At 38.4% G+C, this 14,847-nt stretch overlaps 1 protein-coding gene across 1 annotated transcript in view; it reads left to right on the forward strand.

Moving 5' to 3' along the window:
- ANOS1 (anosmin 1) overlaps positions 1-14,847 on the forward strand; it is a gene marked incomplete at both ends in the record, with an annotated part of 147,862 nt that overhangs the window by 86,287 nt on the left and 46,728 nt on the right. The window contains 2 exons of the mRNA XM_082490953.1: positions 3,102-3,324; positions 8,612-8,796. Of these exons, the coding sequence (XP_082347079.1) occupies positions 3,102-3,324; positions 8,612-8,796 (408 nt within the window). The remainder of the gene's footprint in view (positions 1-3,101; positions 3,325-8,611; positions 8,797-14,847) is intronic.

A 14,847-nucleotide genomic window follows, 5' to 3' on the forward strand; every position in this document is an offset into this window, starting at 1 on the left:
AGGAGACAGCTAACAAACATGGGATTTTTACAGCGTTTGCCTTCATTTGAGTTGATACACATACAACAATTTAGTCATATTAAGTTTGAGTTTAAAATATTGTTTTTTTCCTGAGCAAATGATTTATCTCCACCTGAAGTTTTAAGACTTGATCCAGCCACACTTACAGAGCTTCTCTCAGAAGGCACTGTTAAATCCCTCCTGTAAGATGATATTTCTACCGCAGGCCCTTCTATCTTTTCTGGCCATGGATAAGAATGAGTATCTTTGTTTAAAAGATAAAATGTCATTATGTGAAAATCCTTGTGCGGGGTAACTAGAAAAGATGGCTTTCCTGTACTTGAAAGTCAATCTGATTTCTAAAAGAATACCTCTCGGGGAGCAGCTGGATTGTGGACCCCAGTTCAGGAAACTACTATCAAAATACATAATTATTCAGGAACGAGTCTTTGGAAAACTTGTTTCTGAATCGTGTTTCAGAATAATCTTGTGAATAAGAAAATGTAGCTCAGTTAAACTAGTACAAAAAAGGAGGTAGTTTTATTGGATTTAAAACATGGCTCTGCTGAGTTGGGGGAAGTCAGCTCTTACAGTTCTTAAGTGTTTTTCAGGACAAAATGGAAATGTATCGATAGAAAGTTGCTTTATTATAACTAAATCAATATAAAGCTACAACTTTATTCAAGGCTTTTCCCATAAAAAAGTAGAAGTGACCTCAACTGATATATTGATCTCACTGGTATACTGATTTAACTCCTCCCTTATCAGTGTGGGCACTCTTTTTCTGGTACAGGAGCTATCTTATGTTTAAATGATTTTAATCATCATAAAGATGATTAGGAAAGCTGTGACTTCAACTAAAAAATTAGATTCAACTATGTGTAAATAGGGGTTACTGGATTACTGATTTACGTAGTTACAGTAGAAGACAAAGTAAAAATTTCTTATGAAAACCAATCCTTGTAAGAGTTCTTTAACCCAGATTAATTGCTGCTTCCTCATATATAAAACTCTAGGATAGTGTAATAAAGCAGTTTTAGTGGATCTAATTTATGTTGTTCTTGTATATCACTTCTCACTCAGGCTGTGTGTTTCCAGATATGGGTGAAAATACGTATAAAATTGGTTTAAAAAGGAAACATTTGTAGAACACTGTTCTATTGTGGTTAAAAACAGTGAGCATCCCTCTTTGATTAGTGTTTTCTGGTTGAAGCTAAATTTAGAACTTCAAAGGCCTGTAATGAAGAGCAGCACATTTAGCAGCTAACTGAAAAATGAGCTGTGAAATAGGGTGAGGAGGAGAAGCCTTGAGGACGTATTATGCCTGAGGGAGCTATAAAGTTTTTAATTAAGTAGCTGCAAATTTGTGATGTTTTAGGATTTGAAATTAGCTTCACACACACACACACACAAGCACGGGGCCACTTTCCTTTCTCTCAGACTCATGTACGCGCCATAGGCGTTGTTTGATTGAATTAAATGAGGCTGTTTTCCTTTGAGAGTGTTTTCAATCTTTTTGTATTTTGCAAAAAATCTGGAAGCAACAATTTGGCTTTGTGTTTCTCAAGGTCCCTGCTTGGTATGTTACTTTTAATTTACTGAATGAGTGTACTAATGTTAAAGGAACTTTATGTGTGAAGAAGAAAAGTCGACAGTTTACCTGACTCCTTTTTTTCCATAAATCCATTTTCCTGCTGGCTCAGCTTTTTAATTGGCTAACCGTGGGATCAGGTGCATTCCAATAGGGGGAACAGCAGGAGTGTGTGTCCAAGGATCTCTAGGGTCAGTAGGAGGTATAAGGACTGCTCATTTTGGCAGCCTTTAAGCTGGTTAAGCCATAACATTCAAATACATCCTTAAAAGCCTGATTCAAAAATTCTGGACTGTTCTGTAGGACAAAATGGGAGAGGTAGCGTAGTGGCACATTCTTGGACCACAGTGACTTTGGACAAAAAACTGACACATAGTCTGTGAAACACTTGGGACTACATAATAGTGAAGTCTTTCTCATTTTGCCAGAAATATGAGAGCAGTAAAAAGAAGAAAGTATAACATTTGAATACGGAAGGAGGTTGCAGAAGTTACATGCATAGTTGGATGGAGAGTGGGTTATAACTCCTGTGTAGGCTTAAGAATCTGTAAGTCAGATCTGTCAGAGTGGAAGCTTTGTGGTTGCTCTGAGATAGAAAGGCAGGCTATACATAACCCCAGTTACATGGGTTGCCCATCTACAGTGCCACCAATCGCTATGAGGGAATCACTTTAACTGGTTTTGCGTCAAACTGAAGAAAGCACGGTATACAAGAGGAGATTAAATACCCATGTCACACACAATGTTCGCCCCAGGGTGCTAGATTTTATTATTAATATTATTTATTATTTTTAATAAAGTTTTAAGTGAACCTTGCAAACCTCTGAGTAGCACACATGCTATAAAATGTCTATGCGTTGAAGCAACCTCTCATATAGCTAGAACTTCTCTAAGAAGTAGCATTTACTTTTATCTTTAATCAATTTAAGGCTTGTTTTAATCTGTATTTTCTGCTGGTCATTTTATCAGATATTCAGTTCCAGTTCCATGAGGAATTATACAACTACTAATATGTTGGCAAGAACATAAAGATGCTGCAAAATCTTCTCTTAGCCAACTCAGTTCAAATGGTATAATGAAACAAGATTTCACTTATTTATCTAGAGTGGCATTACATCAGATATTGTGGGTAAAGTGTTATGAAGTACAAAAGGAGGAATGTAGGGTAGTCCACAAAAAAGACTCTGACCATTGCTTCCCCTTTGTATTGGGAATGTTTTTAATCTGTCATTGAGCAACTTTGTAGCCAGCCAATGTTAGGAAAACAAGGGAAAGCTGGCAGATATAAACAACTTTATTCCATTAAAGATGGTGGTCTTACTTGAGGGAATTCATCATTCCATACTTGGAATGCTTTTTTAGAAGTGGCTTAAATATATAAATCTTCAGGGATAGTTTGCAAAAGCTGAAGATCTGAATGTTTCCTTCAGGAGGTCTTGGAAAATGTACAACTTTTTTTTTTTTTTTTCCCTGTTGAAAACTTTAAACAATTCTTTTGTTTTTCCTTCAGCCTCTTTTCCCCAAGAAGAATTATGAATGCCTAACTAGCTGTGAATTCCTTAAGTACATCCTGTCTGTGAAGCAAGGGGACTGCCCAGCACCTGAGAAGGCCAGTGGTTTTGCAGCTGCCTGTGTTGAAAGCTGTGAAGCTGATAGTGAATGTTCTGGAGTGAAGAAATGCTGTTCCAATGGATGTGGTCATACGTGCCAAGTTCCAAAAAATCTGTACAAAGGTAGAGTTTATTAATATGTACTCATACTGGGCTAATAACTTCAGGCCATAATAAAGTCTCCTAGAAAAACAGGACTTTCATTTCATTTTGTATAGATGGGAAGAAAAAGGAGAGACGCTTGTGGAGATGTGGCTGGACACTGAAAGGGTGGAAAGCCAGAGAAAAATGTTGCTCAAGTTTCTGAATTTTTTTCCCCTTGTGAAGCCCATGTCTGGAAATCTGTGGAATGTAAACATGTGGCTATTATGAATCATCTTAAGCAGACCAAACTTGCCAGTTTAGGTGAAATCTCATTTAATTTGATGCAGATGAGAGAGAATGCAGCATGAAAATATTTAACGATAAATAGTTTGAGTCCTATTAATCACAAACAACATTAATGTTAATAAGCCAAGCAGGTAGGACTACCAAATAGGAAGTGTGAGATAATGTGGTAAAAGAACATCTCAATGCAGTATATTTAGCATTGGTGTTCTTAATGATCTAAGAACAAAGTAGTAAAAGATAATATCCACATATTTATATTAATCCATTATTTAAATCTAATACAATCTTATTAAAAAAAATTAATTGGATTGAGTCCTGAGATTCTGTGAAAAAGGTTTTCCTTGACATCCATCAGCAAGAACATACAGACTAAGAAGTTATTTGCTTAGACAAACTCCAGATTTTAATTTGTTGCAATTCAAAAAAGCTTTATAAATGGAAATATTCTGAAAATGTACTGCTAACACAGAACGATGACCACTTATGAAAGGCATTTTCTTGTTCGACAGAGTTGGAATGTTTTGTTAGAAATCCACTGTCCTTACTTCAGTGATAAAAAATAAATATTAATCAGTCATTCTTCTGATAGCATGGGCTCTCTGTGGAGAGCCTAATCAGCAGAACTCTGAACTAAGCTCCAGGCTTAGGTCTGAATCCAGACTTATTTCCACCTGTGGGTGGAAAGATGGTAAAATATGCAAGGGAGATGGTGATTTTATTTTGAAGTTCATTGCTTTGCCTGAAATGTTGAGAATGTATGTCAGAAACAATGTGCTTTGACTTTTGAATCCTGTCTTTGAGCATACAGGCTGGGCCATCAGGAAGCACTGTCTTATTTACTTACATAAATGGAGAAAATTTGATCTAGAAGTCACAGAGGTTAAGTAAGCATAAAACTGGTGAAGATAGTACTCAAAGTATTTTGAACATCGGGCAATACTGCAGTCCAGATTTCCAGTCCAGAAGGGAAATTCTCTTGCTTCCAAGGATACTTCAGAGCAGCCCTTTTAAAACTACAAGAAATTAATACACTCTTATACACAGCACCTTTCAAAATGAAAATTGTTAAAATGGATCACTTAGTTACTTCTTTCATCTTCTTAAGACAAATGACCAGAGGGATAAACCGTTGTTTGTATTGTATATGTGATGATTTACATGATCAGGCTCCATACCACAACTACAAAGCATTCCAGTAGGAGCTGGAAAAGGTAAAACCAAAGCAAACAAGCAAACAAACAAGCAAATGAAATAAGATATATGCTTTTGGAAAAGACACAGGACATGACAGGATATGATACATTGTATAACTCCACACTGGAAAGTTCAGCCTAATTACATAGGAACAGAACTAACCTTCTCTTAACTTCTTATCACGCATCTGCAGGAGGTGCTTGCTTGTAGGACCATATATGTCTTGCAGAGGAAGAGGAAGCCCAATACTGTACTGCGTTCTCAGCTGATGAATTCAGCTAATTAGCTTCTTCAACCTGTCTTTCTTCAACAAAAGACAAATAGAAGCAGAACAGGCTTGCTATTCATTTCCTCCAGGGGTAAATGACCTTCCTGTAGCTAAAGAAGACCAAACTCTGCAAGCAGGACTAAGATCTAGTGAATAAGTTTAGTACTTATCATTTTGACAGCACTCACAGCTAGAAAATGAACTCAGATCGAATCTAAGAGTCTACAGAAGTTCCTATAGTTTCACTGTTGATCAAGCTCTAGAGATTAGTTAAAACAGCAGATATAAAAGACCCATCTAATTTGCTGGATTTACAAAATGGATTTGCCCTCTCGTACCAGGTACTAAAGCCCAATCCTAAAAGAATATTAATGTAAGTACACTTGCACCAAAGTAATCTATTGCAAATGTTGGATTAATATAATAAGTCCTGGTACATGTTATCCTTGTTGTTTATTGGCTTGCATTCACTATAATCTCTAAACTGTCCATTATCATTGCATTTTTTCATCTCTGTTGGGAATATTACTAATCAGTTACATAGTCTTCACATTTTTATTTCCCTTTACTGGAGATACCAAATGTTCTCTCCTGCTCTTCTGTCTTCTGCCTCATTCACCTCATTTACATTGTCTCAACTAGTGAAGGACTTCAGAAAGTCCATGGCCTACCTCATGTTTTTTTCCATATGGAGATAATGATGTTATAATTAACAGTAAGTTATTTGGTACTTCGGAGATAGAAATAGGGGCAATATCTCTGCTTAGAAGTAAAACAGTTTAAAAATGTGGAAAAAAACAAAGGGAGAGAAAGGGATGGAAAATGCTTGATCACGTTTACTTTGTCTAACATGCACGTGTGCATCCCCAAGTAAGGACAAGGCTGAGCTCTCTGAGCTGGTGACAGCTGAAAAAATCACCGGTCACTTTTTTCCTGTTCAGACATTACAGGTCTTTCAGATATGATGATGCAGCTACTTGTGTGAACTTTCCAGGACCCCTTTTTAACAAAAATCTTGGGTTCAGGCTGTTAAACCAGCCTAACTCATTTTGTCTGAAATGTGTAAGGGAGCAATCCATACAGCAGAGCAAACTACAGATCTGGGCAAGGTAAATTGTGAAGAGAAGATTATGACATTTGAAGGGTATGATGGTATGACAATATCATAATAAGATAGCTGGAGCCAGATGGTCATCCACAGTTTAAAGGCTCTTGACATGCTTAAAGAAAAACAGTTTTGTATTCAAAAATAATGTACAGTTTTAAAGGTGTGAATGTCTGAGTCTTTGAACAACTGTGTTTACAATCGTACTGATGCCATGAATGTACCCTTTACTGTCCAAAGCCCTTCCATGGAAACTTTTTGAATTCCTGGCGAACCGACAGTTAAGATACAAATTCTTATGGTGGACCAGTGTGCATTTATTTTTCATGGCACGGGGATGCATGTGCCATCTGAAAGACACCTTTAGAAACATTTTTCCTGGGCTCTGGTATTGCACACATACAGCAATCAGTGATTTGAATTCTTCAGTTAAGCACTGCAGACTTCAGAGGACTAATTTGTTCCAGCACGATGAAAGGGCTGGCCATTTACATAATAAAAAGCACATTGAAGAGTGGTTGGATCGACACATCTGGATATGAAATTGATGGTGCTGGTTCTACAAAAGTATTTTAAAATGCACTTGTGCTGTGCTCTGGTTGTTTGTGCTGCAGCGCTCCATCTGCACGCAATTACGTAACAGTGGAGAGGCTGGGATACTGGCAATCAAGTGAATCCAACTGCCCCTAACGCAAAGCAGATGGAAGTTTTCCTAATATGCAAATAGTAGGATTATTGTACATCATAATTAAAGAAGGATTTTCAAATGTGGAAATCCGAACTGACATGTTCTGTGATGTTCGTTATATTAGACCAAGACTGCTGGTTGTTGAAGGATATCCAGGATTTAAACTGCTGTGATAAACAGATTTAAGTACTGGATTTTCCTCAGGTTGATTTTAGGTTTCTTCGAGGGCTGCAATATCAATTTTTATTTACTCATAGCTAATTGTATAATCAGATTTAGGAGAAGGTCTCTTATAAAAGTGGTTTGTTCACCTAAGGGGATTTTGATACTCGGTCATCTGTGGCAGACTGAGTAGGAAAGAATTTATTGAACCAACACATACAGCTGGACTTATGTGGACCCCCACTGAAATGACAAAATAACTAAAGTGCATACCATAACTTGCTAAGAAGGTTTATATGTCAGCATAGAAATCTTATTTGTGACATATCCTGAAGTGACAAAATGCTGCGTAACCAAATATATGAGTTCCTAAAGTCTGTCTAGAGAAATGTATCTAACACTTGATTTGTTGATTTAATCAAGACATGCCAAATTTGTAGAGTTGCTTTTTTCCTCCAAGCTACTGCAGATGTTTTCAAAAAGGTGATGTTACCAGCAGTAGAAATAACAGAAATAACTGTCCTTCAGTGTCACAGTGTAATTAGAAATTACTGTAAAATTTTAGAAAGACATCTTCGTCTCTGAAATGTAACAGTTGGACAATATACATTAGAAGTAATATATCTATTCCAAGGTGCCTTGGAATTACCTTTCCTAGATCTTTAGGGAAGAGTAGAGAGAGACACATCATACAACACAGCTGCATGTGACTCAATAAGATCAGGCTGCCATGGAGAAGGCAAACAGCTTGCTTAAGTGTATCAGACTAATGTAAGATGTGTGAAATAGTCCTGCTTCTCTAGTCTACACTGGTACAAGCTTAGACACAGTCTGTACCCAGTTTTAGTCTTGACTCTGGAGAAGGGCTGTGGGCCAATGGGAGAGTTTCCAGAGACAAGTGCAAGAATGTTCAGAGGTCTAGAAACACTGATTTAAAAGGAAAGTGGAGTGCACTATGGTTATTAGACTGAAGAAGAAAATAGAGGAATTATAACAGTCTTCCAGTACATGACAGGCTCCTTCATAGATGAAAGAAAGAATCTGTTCTCCACGATCCATGAATAGCATGGACAAGTATCGAGTATAAGATGCAGTGGAGGAGACTAAACAAGGTAGTAAGAAAGCTTTCTAACGGTAAGGATAGAGAGGTAGTGGAATGGATTACTATGCGATGCTGTGGAAATTCTGTCATTAGATGTGTTTAAGGACAAATTAAGTGAAAAACTGAACTACAAGAATAAAGAATAGCTGATTCAACAACAAGAATGCTTGGGATCAAAGGGATCTTCAGGTTAACAAAGCATATTTGGAAAGTGCTTTCTGTGAGATCAATTTTAGCTTACAGCTTTCAGATCCTTTAGTTTTAAAATTAAATAAAGAAATAATTTTGAAGATTTTTTAAAAACAAGTTTTACTGTTAGCAGAGGTAGGTTAGCTATGAGCACTTCTGACGCTCCCATGCTCAGCCTATCCAGTCCCTTCTTCCTTTCTGTCTGACCAACAATCTCCTTTTATTTAATTTTTAATTTGTACAGCTTCATCTACATATGGTTTAATTGCATCTTGTAAATTACATATTTTTGTCTGCACGTTCCTGTTATAGGTGTTCCACTGAAACCCCGGAAAGAATTAAAATTCATAGAACTTCAGTCTGGAGACCTGGAGGTGAAGTGGTCTTCAAAATTCAATATTTCCATTGAGCCTGTGATCTATGTTGTTCAGAGGAGGTGGAATCAAGGAATCCATCCAAGTGAAGACGATGCTACTAACTGGCAAACTGTGGCACAGGTCAGTTCTTTGTAAAGCAATATGGATCCCTAGCTTCCAGACCATGATCTAAAGGTCCTCTTCAGATTGGAGAAGAGTTAGATCACTTACAGGTGGGGAGGCTTATGCAGAGGGATCCCTTTATAGGGTCTCTTTCCAGGTCACAGCAGAGCTGCAAACAGAATCCAGATCTCCAAGGCCTTACTTCACTGCTCAGTGGACTGGTCTCTAGAATTACTCAGGAGAAATGAACTTCAGTATTTTCACTTCCAGTTTTTCAGTTATAGAAACATCAGATGCTTTTGGTATGTATTGAAAATGACTTCATAAAAAATGGTGAATCTATCAGTAAAGAAGTAAATAGGGGTTTCCTTGTCCCCAGAAGAGAAAATACTCAGAGGTTTGTTTTCAAAATGAGTATATTTTGTGGGTTTGCTCTTTTTAGATAAAACTAGCTGGAGGCTTGATTTTCATAAGGCCAATGAGTGGCACTTTCTTGTAAGCAAATACTTACAATCTATTTAGACGGGAATTCCAAAGTCTCTGAAAGCCACGAATCTCTTGCAAAATATAGAATTAGATATCAAAATCCATTGAAGGAAGCACGTAAGAGACATAGTCCTTTTGAGGTCAGTGGGACTTAGTGCACAATCTCCAAGGCTTGGCTTGGGTCTTATAAAAGAGATAAGAAAATAGAATTGGTGTAAAGGCTATTTAATTTTCTAAAATAAAACAAGGAATGAAAAAAGACTAAACCCTTTATTCTTTGTAAAGTTTGTTTTTTCAGATGTTACCCTCCCAATTCAGAAAAGACTATGATGTCATGCTCTTATCACTCAGTGCAATCCAGACTGAAAATGTAAGATTCATGAGCAAATGTTTCTTAATGAGAAGCAGCCAACAGAGCATAAATTTTCACTTAGTTCCTTCCCAGTTTCAATCTGTTTTTTAACATGCTGACAGTCCACCTGGATGGCAGAGTTCCAATCGTTTATCTTAACTGCTTCACCCTCATCCCTGCTGACAAGAAAAGTAAAATGCTGATTTTGAAAAGACCTGCAAAATGTCATTATAGCTAGGAAAAAAAGGAAAGAGAGAATAAATAGAACCATCCACAAACTGAAGGAAGGAGTTTAAATTCTGTGACAATCTGTGTTCATTCTCTATTCAGATTGTGTAGGAAAAAGCTATCTTAAAATAATGTCAAGCTCGTGAAACTGAACACTCAGAAGTGAAGCTCTTAGCTTCAATGTGGTGCTACAGGTGCTGTCACTATGTTAGAGTCGTGCTCAGAAAAAGTCACTGGCAGCAGAGCCTGGCATGAAACCCTGCTTGTGCAAGCCCAAGGGTACGTGCAGACCTCCAAACGTGATAAAGTTGCAGTGACTTATTTATTATCTCTCAGCTGATGTGCAGGTCTTCAATCTGCATTCTGCATATTCAGCCAACAACCTCCCGCCTTCGCTACTAGGAAAATACCATGTAGCAAAAATGAGCCAAATCTGGATTATTCCCCACTGTAACTGTAGCATGTATATCTGCTAGACTGTAGGAGCCTAACCTTTCTGGCTGGTGGATCCAGACTGCAGATGTAGCACACTGCTGTGCTTTTTCTCATCCCAGAAACAGACCTCATGCACATTTCTGGAAGCACAGACTATATATGCTCCGTAGTAGTGGAGCGTATACAAACCTCTGCCTTCTTGAAGTGGATGTACAGGAGAGAGTATTTCAGAAATGCGTTCCTGTGCAAGAGTGATAAGAATCCTGACAGCTGCCTTTCCTGGGGGTCTGTTACACGTGGGCAGAAGGGGCTGAGTTAATCTCTGTGTCAGGAGAAGCCTCCTCCAACTTTCTGAGAACATTGCTGTCCCTTTTGCATCACAGGAGATGCGTATTTGATTGTGTGATGGACCCCATTGGGGAAGTCAGTTCAGAACAAGTTTCAGGATGCTTAACTGGCTTTGGGAACTGTGTATACCTTACGGAACATACAGGCGGGGCACCCTTGAGGGGTACTAGTAACCAGAACTTCTGTCTTTACAGAGTAATGTACCTCCATGGTGTTTGTAATTTTAGGCTTCTCACCAGGCAGTCAAATTTCTTTAATGTGTGGCTGCATGCAATAGAATTTATTTTGCAGTATCAGCAACAAGGATGGATATCCAGTTTGACTAAAGGGACTGTGTGCACAGCCTCAGGGCTTTTCTTGTCCATATAACTGAGATTTTTTCTTGTACGATTCCACAACGTTGGGCTATGAGACCTTAATTATAGGCAAAGGCTGCGAAGAGCTCAGCCATTCAGCTGGGAACTCCTGGGGCATTTCAGTCCAGGGGAGATGCTGATGGCTTTTTCATTACTCTGCGAGCATGTAAAAAGCAGTTGAAGATCAAAAAGGCTATAGGTGAGGATCTGAATTTCTCTGTGCCTATGCCCATGTGTATTGTTTCCATCTTCTTATAAGAAATTTCATAATATTTTATCAGAGTTGCTCATCCAATATTCTATTTGTATTATATGTCCAAGAAGAAATGGGGTTATAATTTTCAATAATCATAGAATCATAGAATACCAGGTTGGAAGGGACCTCAAGGATTATCTGGTCCAACCTTCCTTGGCAAAAGCATGGTCTAGACACGATGGCCCAGCACCCTGTCCAGCTGAATCTTGGAAGTGTCCAATGTTGGGGAATCCACCACTTCCCTGGGGAGATTATTCCAATGGCTGATTGTTCTTAATGTGAACAATTTTCCTCTTGTGTGCAATCGGAATGTCCCCAGAACTAACTTCTTGACTTCTTTGTCTCTGCTGGTGATGTTCTTGTTGATGCAATGCAGCATCCTGTTGGCTTTCTTTGCCGCAGCAGCACACTGTTCACTCCTATTGAGCTTACTAAGTGCACCGGGACCCCCAGGTGCCTTTCCATAGAACTGCTCGCCAGCTGGGTAGATCCCCACCTGCACTGCACTCCTGGATTATATTTTCCCAGGGGCAAGACCTTACACTTGTCCCTGTTGAACTTCCTGTGAGCCCACTCTCCCAGCCTATCCAGGTCTTCCTGCAGGGTGGCTTTCCCTTCTGAAGTGTCCACTTCCCCCCTCAGTTTGGTGTCATCAGCAAACTTTGTGAGGGTACAGTTGATCCCATCATCCAGATGACTTATGAAGGTATTAAACAATGTTGGACCCAGTATCGATCCCAGGGGGACCCCACTTGTGACAGGTTGCCAGTTTGAAAAGGAGCTCTTTACCACCACCCTCTGGGTGTGTCCTGTCAGCCAGATCCCCACCCAGAGCACAGACCAGTTGCCTAGACCATAATGCATCAGTTTCTCTAGCAGGAGGCTGTGGGAAACCATGTTGAAAGCCTTGGACAATGTCCACTACTCGCCCCACGTGAACCGAGCAGGTTACTTTGTCCTAGAAGGTGATCAGGTTTGTTAAGCACGGCTTTCCCTTGGTGAATCCCTGCTGGCTTTTCCCAATCCCATGCTTCATTTGCCTTGTGATAGCCCCCAGGAGGATTTGTTCCATAACTTTTGCAGGGCCTGAAGCAAGACTGATGGGCCTATAATTTCCTGGGTTCTCCTCGTTGCTCTTCTTGTAGATGGGGGTGACATTAGCTGCCTTCCAGTCTTCTGGAACTTTATTTTAAAGTGATTACTTTTAAAAAAATATTTTCTACTTTCTATTGCCTTTTTATGAGCTAATTTGCAAGTAATTTCTCATGTCTCATAAATTTTTACTTGTTACTGAAAAAATATTTTTGAAAAAGTTTGTTTCCTTTGCATTGTATTGTGTCATCAGGTCTTTTCTGATGTTTTCTTTTTAAGAAGGAAAGCTCAATCTATTAATACATTATTTATTTAACTCTCCGAGAAAGCAAACACATTGATAACATTTTTAGTTATTTTTCAGTTGGGGAAAGGATTTTAACTTTATTTTTTTACTGCACATTTTTGGGAAAACTTGACATAACAAACCATTTGACTGATTTCCATTGGTTAATATAAAACCTATGGAAAATAGGATACTAAGGATACTAGTTAGCCTGGTTAGCTATGATGTACAGTGTCCTAAGTGGTTATGCCAAGTTTCTTATGCTACTGTTTTTTAAGGTTTAACCAGCTGAGCAGGACATGCTGCGCTATTCTGTCAGAATACTGTATATCTTGTGAATAAGCTTATAATTCTGTTTGGTGCTAATGCTTTCTGAAAATAATAGTATTGCTGTTTACATTGGAAACTTAGATAGTTAATCGTATTAAGTTAATTAATTAAATTAATTCAAATATGCCAGGTGAGTTATTTTCAGACAAAACACGTCTGTGTTGTGTGAATGCATGTCAAGTATGTACACATACACATATATATTTATACATATGGGCAGACAATAATGAAGTTTATTTATTAATTTATTCCTTTACTAAACAAATAAGGAGCTGTATTTACTGCTAGCTTGATTGTGACAAACCTTAGTGCTTCACCTTGGAATTGTCTAAACCCTGTGGACAACTAATCTTTTTTAAAACTTAAAATTTTTGAGACACCTGAAGTTCTGGTTCTGAGGATCACAGAAAGTTTCTGACCTCTTGACAGCAAGAAATCGCTGCTGGAGCAGTCACAGTCCTGTACAGGACACCGGTCCTGTACAGTAAAGGTTTATTTCTCCATCTCCCAGGAGAGAGGGCTTGCTTTGGTAAGCATTCTTAGACAGTGCCCACCTTGTGTGGGATCGCATTTACTTGTAACAGATGAGGTTTGCTGTCCTTTGATAGAGTAGTAGATGCAGCACTGTCAGGTTTCCTCTCTATCAGAGGAAACATAAACTCAGCTCTTCTGATACCCTGGATGGTATCACTGCAGCCTCTGAGCTGCTAATTCTTGTACCGCTGTGCATAGTTTCAAAAGAAGGTGTAGAGCTATGAACTCAGCAGGGTAAGGCTGTCCTCTCCTATTTCCCTTAAACCTTTGCGCTACGGAAGGGAATCCAGGATTGATAGTGTGAAAGAAAGGGAATGAACACAGTGAAACAGCCCATTGCTTACTGTAACCCTCCTCAACATACCGTTTAGTGGGCTTACGTGAATATAAGACAGATATTGAAAGGACTCTGAATATTATGATCTCAGCTCCAAACCTACTTAAGTAGTGAGAATTAACTGAAGCAATTAAACAAAAAAAATCAGCTTACCATTTAGGTAGTATAAGATATCTCAGTAGTATTTAGCTCTCTCTTGAAATTTATTAAATCTACATAAAGGTTGCTTAGAGGTGCCAAAGTAGTTTATACTCTCTAATCCAGGAGTTACACCTCCTGCATGCCATTGAGTGTAACAGGAGCTTTGCCAGCAAAATGAATGATGAAAGTAATCGGCCCAAGGCATGTTCATAAATTAAAATAATTTTGATGATACGGATTGACAGATCATTTGATCTTACAGTATTTCACGGTTGCCATGGAAGAATGACACAACTGAAATCCTTTCTTTTAATCAGTCCTATCAGAATAGCTGAGCTGATGCAAATGACAAACAAGATTCCTTAGCTGAGGAATTTGGGATCAAGTCTATTCAGATTATCCTTCCCTTGTAACTAAATTCAGCAAATCTGTTTTTAAAAAAACAGTGTTGTAACTAGTTAATTACAATTAGATATTAATCCTGACCCTGATCTCAGTTGCAGTAGTGATCTGAATATATCCTTGGAGTTTTTTTTTTTTTCTGTTAATATAGTGATAGTTTATTTTACTCTAGTTTACTGTCATGTCTTATCTGTAAGTTCTTGAGTATGCGGGCCTGCATACTGGAAAAAACTAGCACATCTGAGTGCTCCATAAAATGAAAATAATAGTAAAAGTTGGTTCGGGTAGGCTCGTTCTTGCCTAGGGGAACCGCTTCACTGGACAAGGTAATTCACTCTACAGGTAACATAAAAACGAAAAACGGAAGGAGGATGAGGGAGACAATGAAAGCGTTAGGACTTTTACCCCTGCTTAAGCTATAAACACGAATGCAGTGGTCTGAATGGAGGTTTCTGAGCAGCAGCAATATGTGAGGGGCTTAAAGTC

Source organism: Vanellus vanellus (genome assembly GCF_965231255.1).
Source record: "Vanellus vanellus genome assembly, chromosome: 1".
Lineage (NCBI taxonomy): Eukaryota > Metazoa > Chordata > Aves > Charadriiformes > Charadriidae > Vanellus > Vanellus vanellus.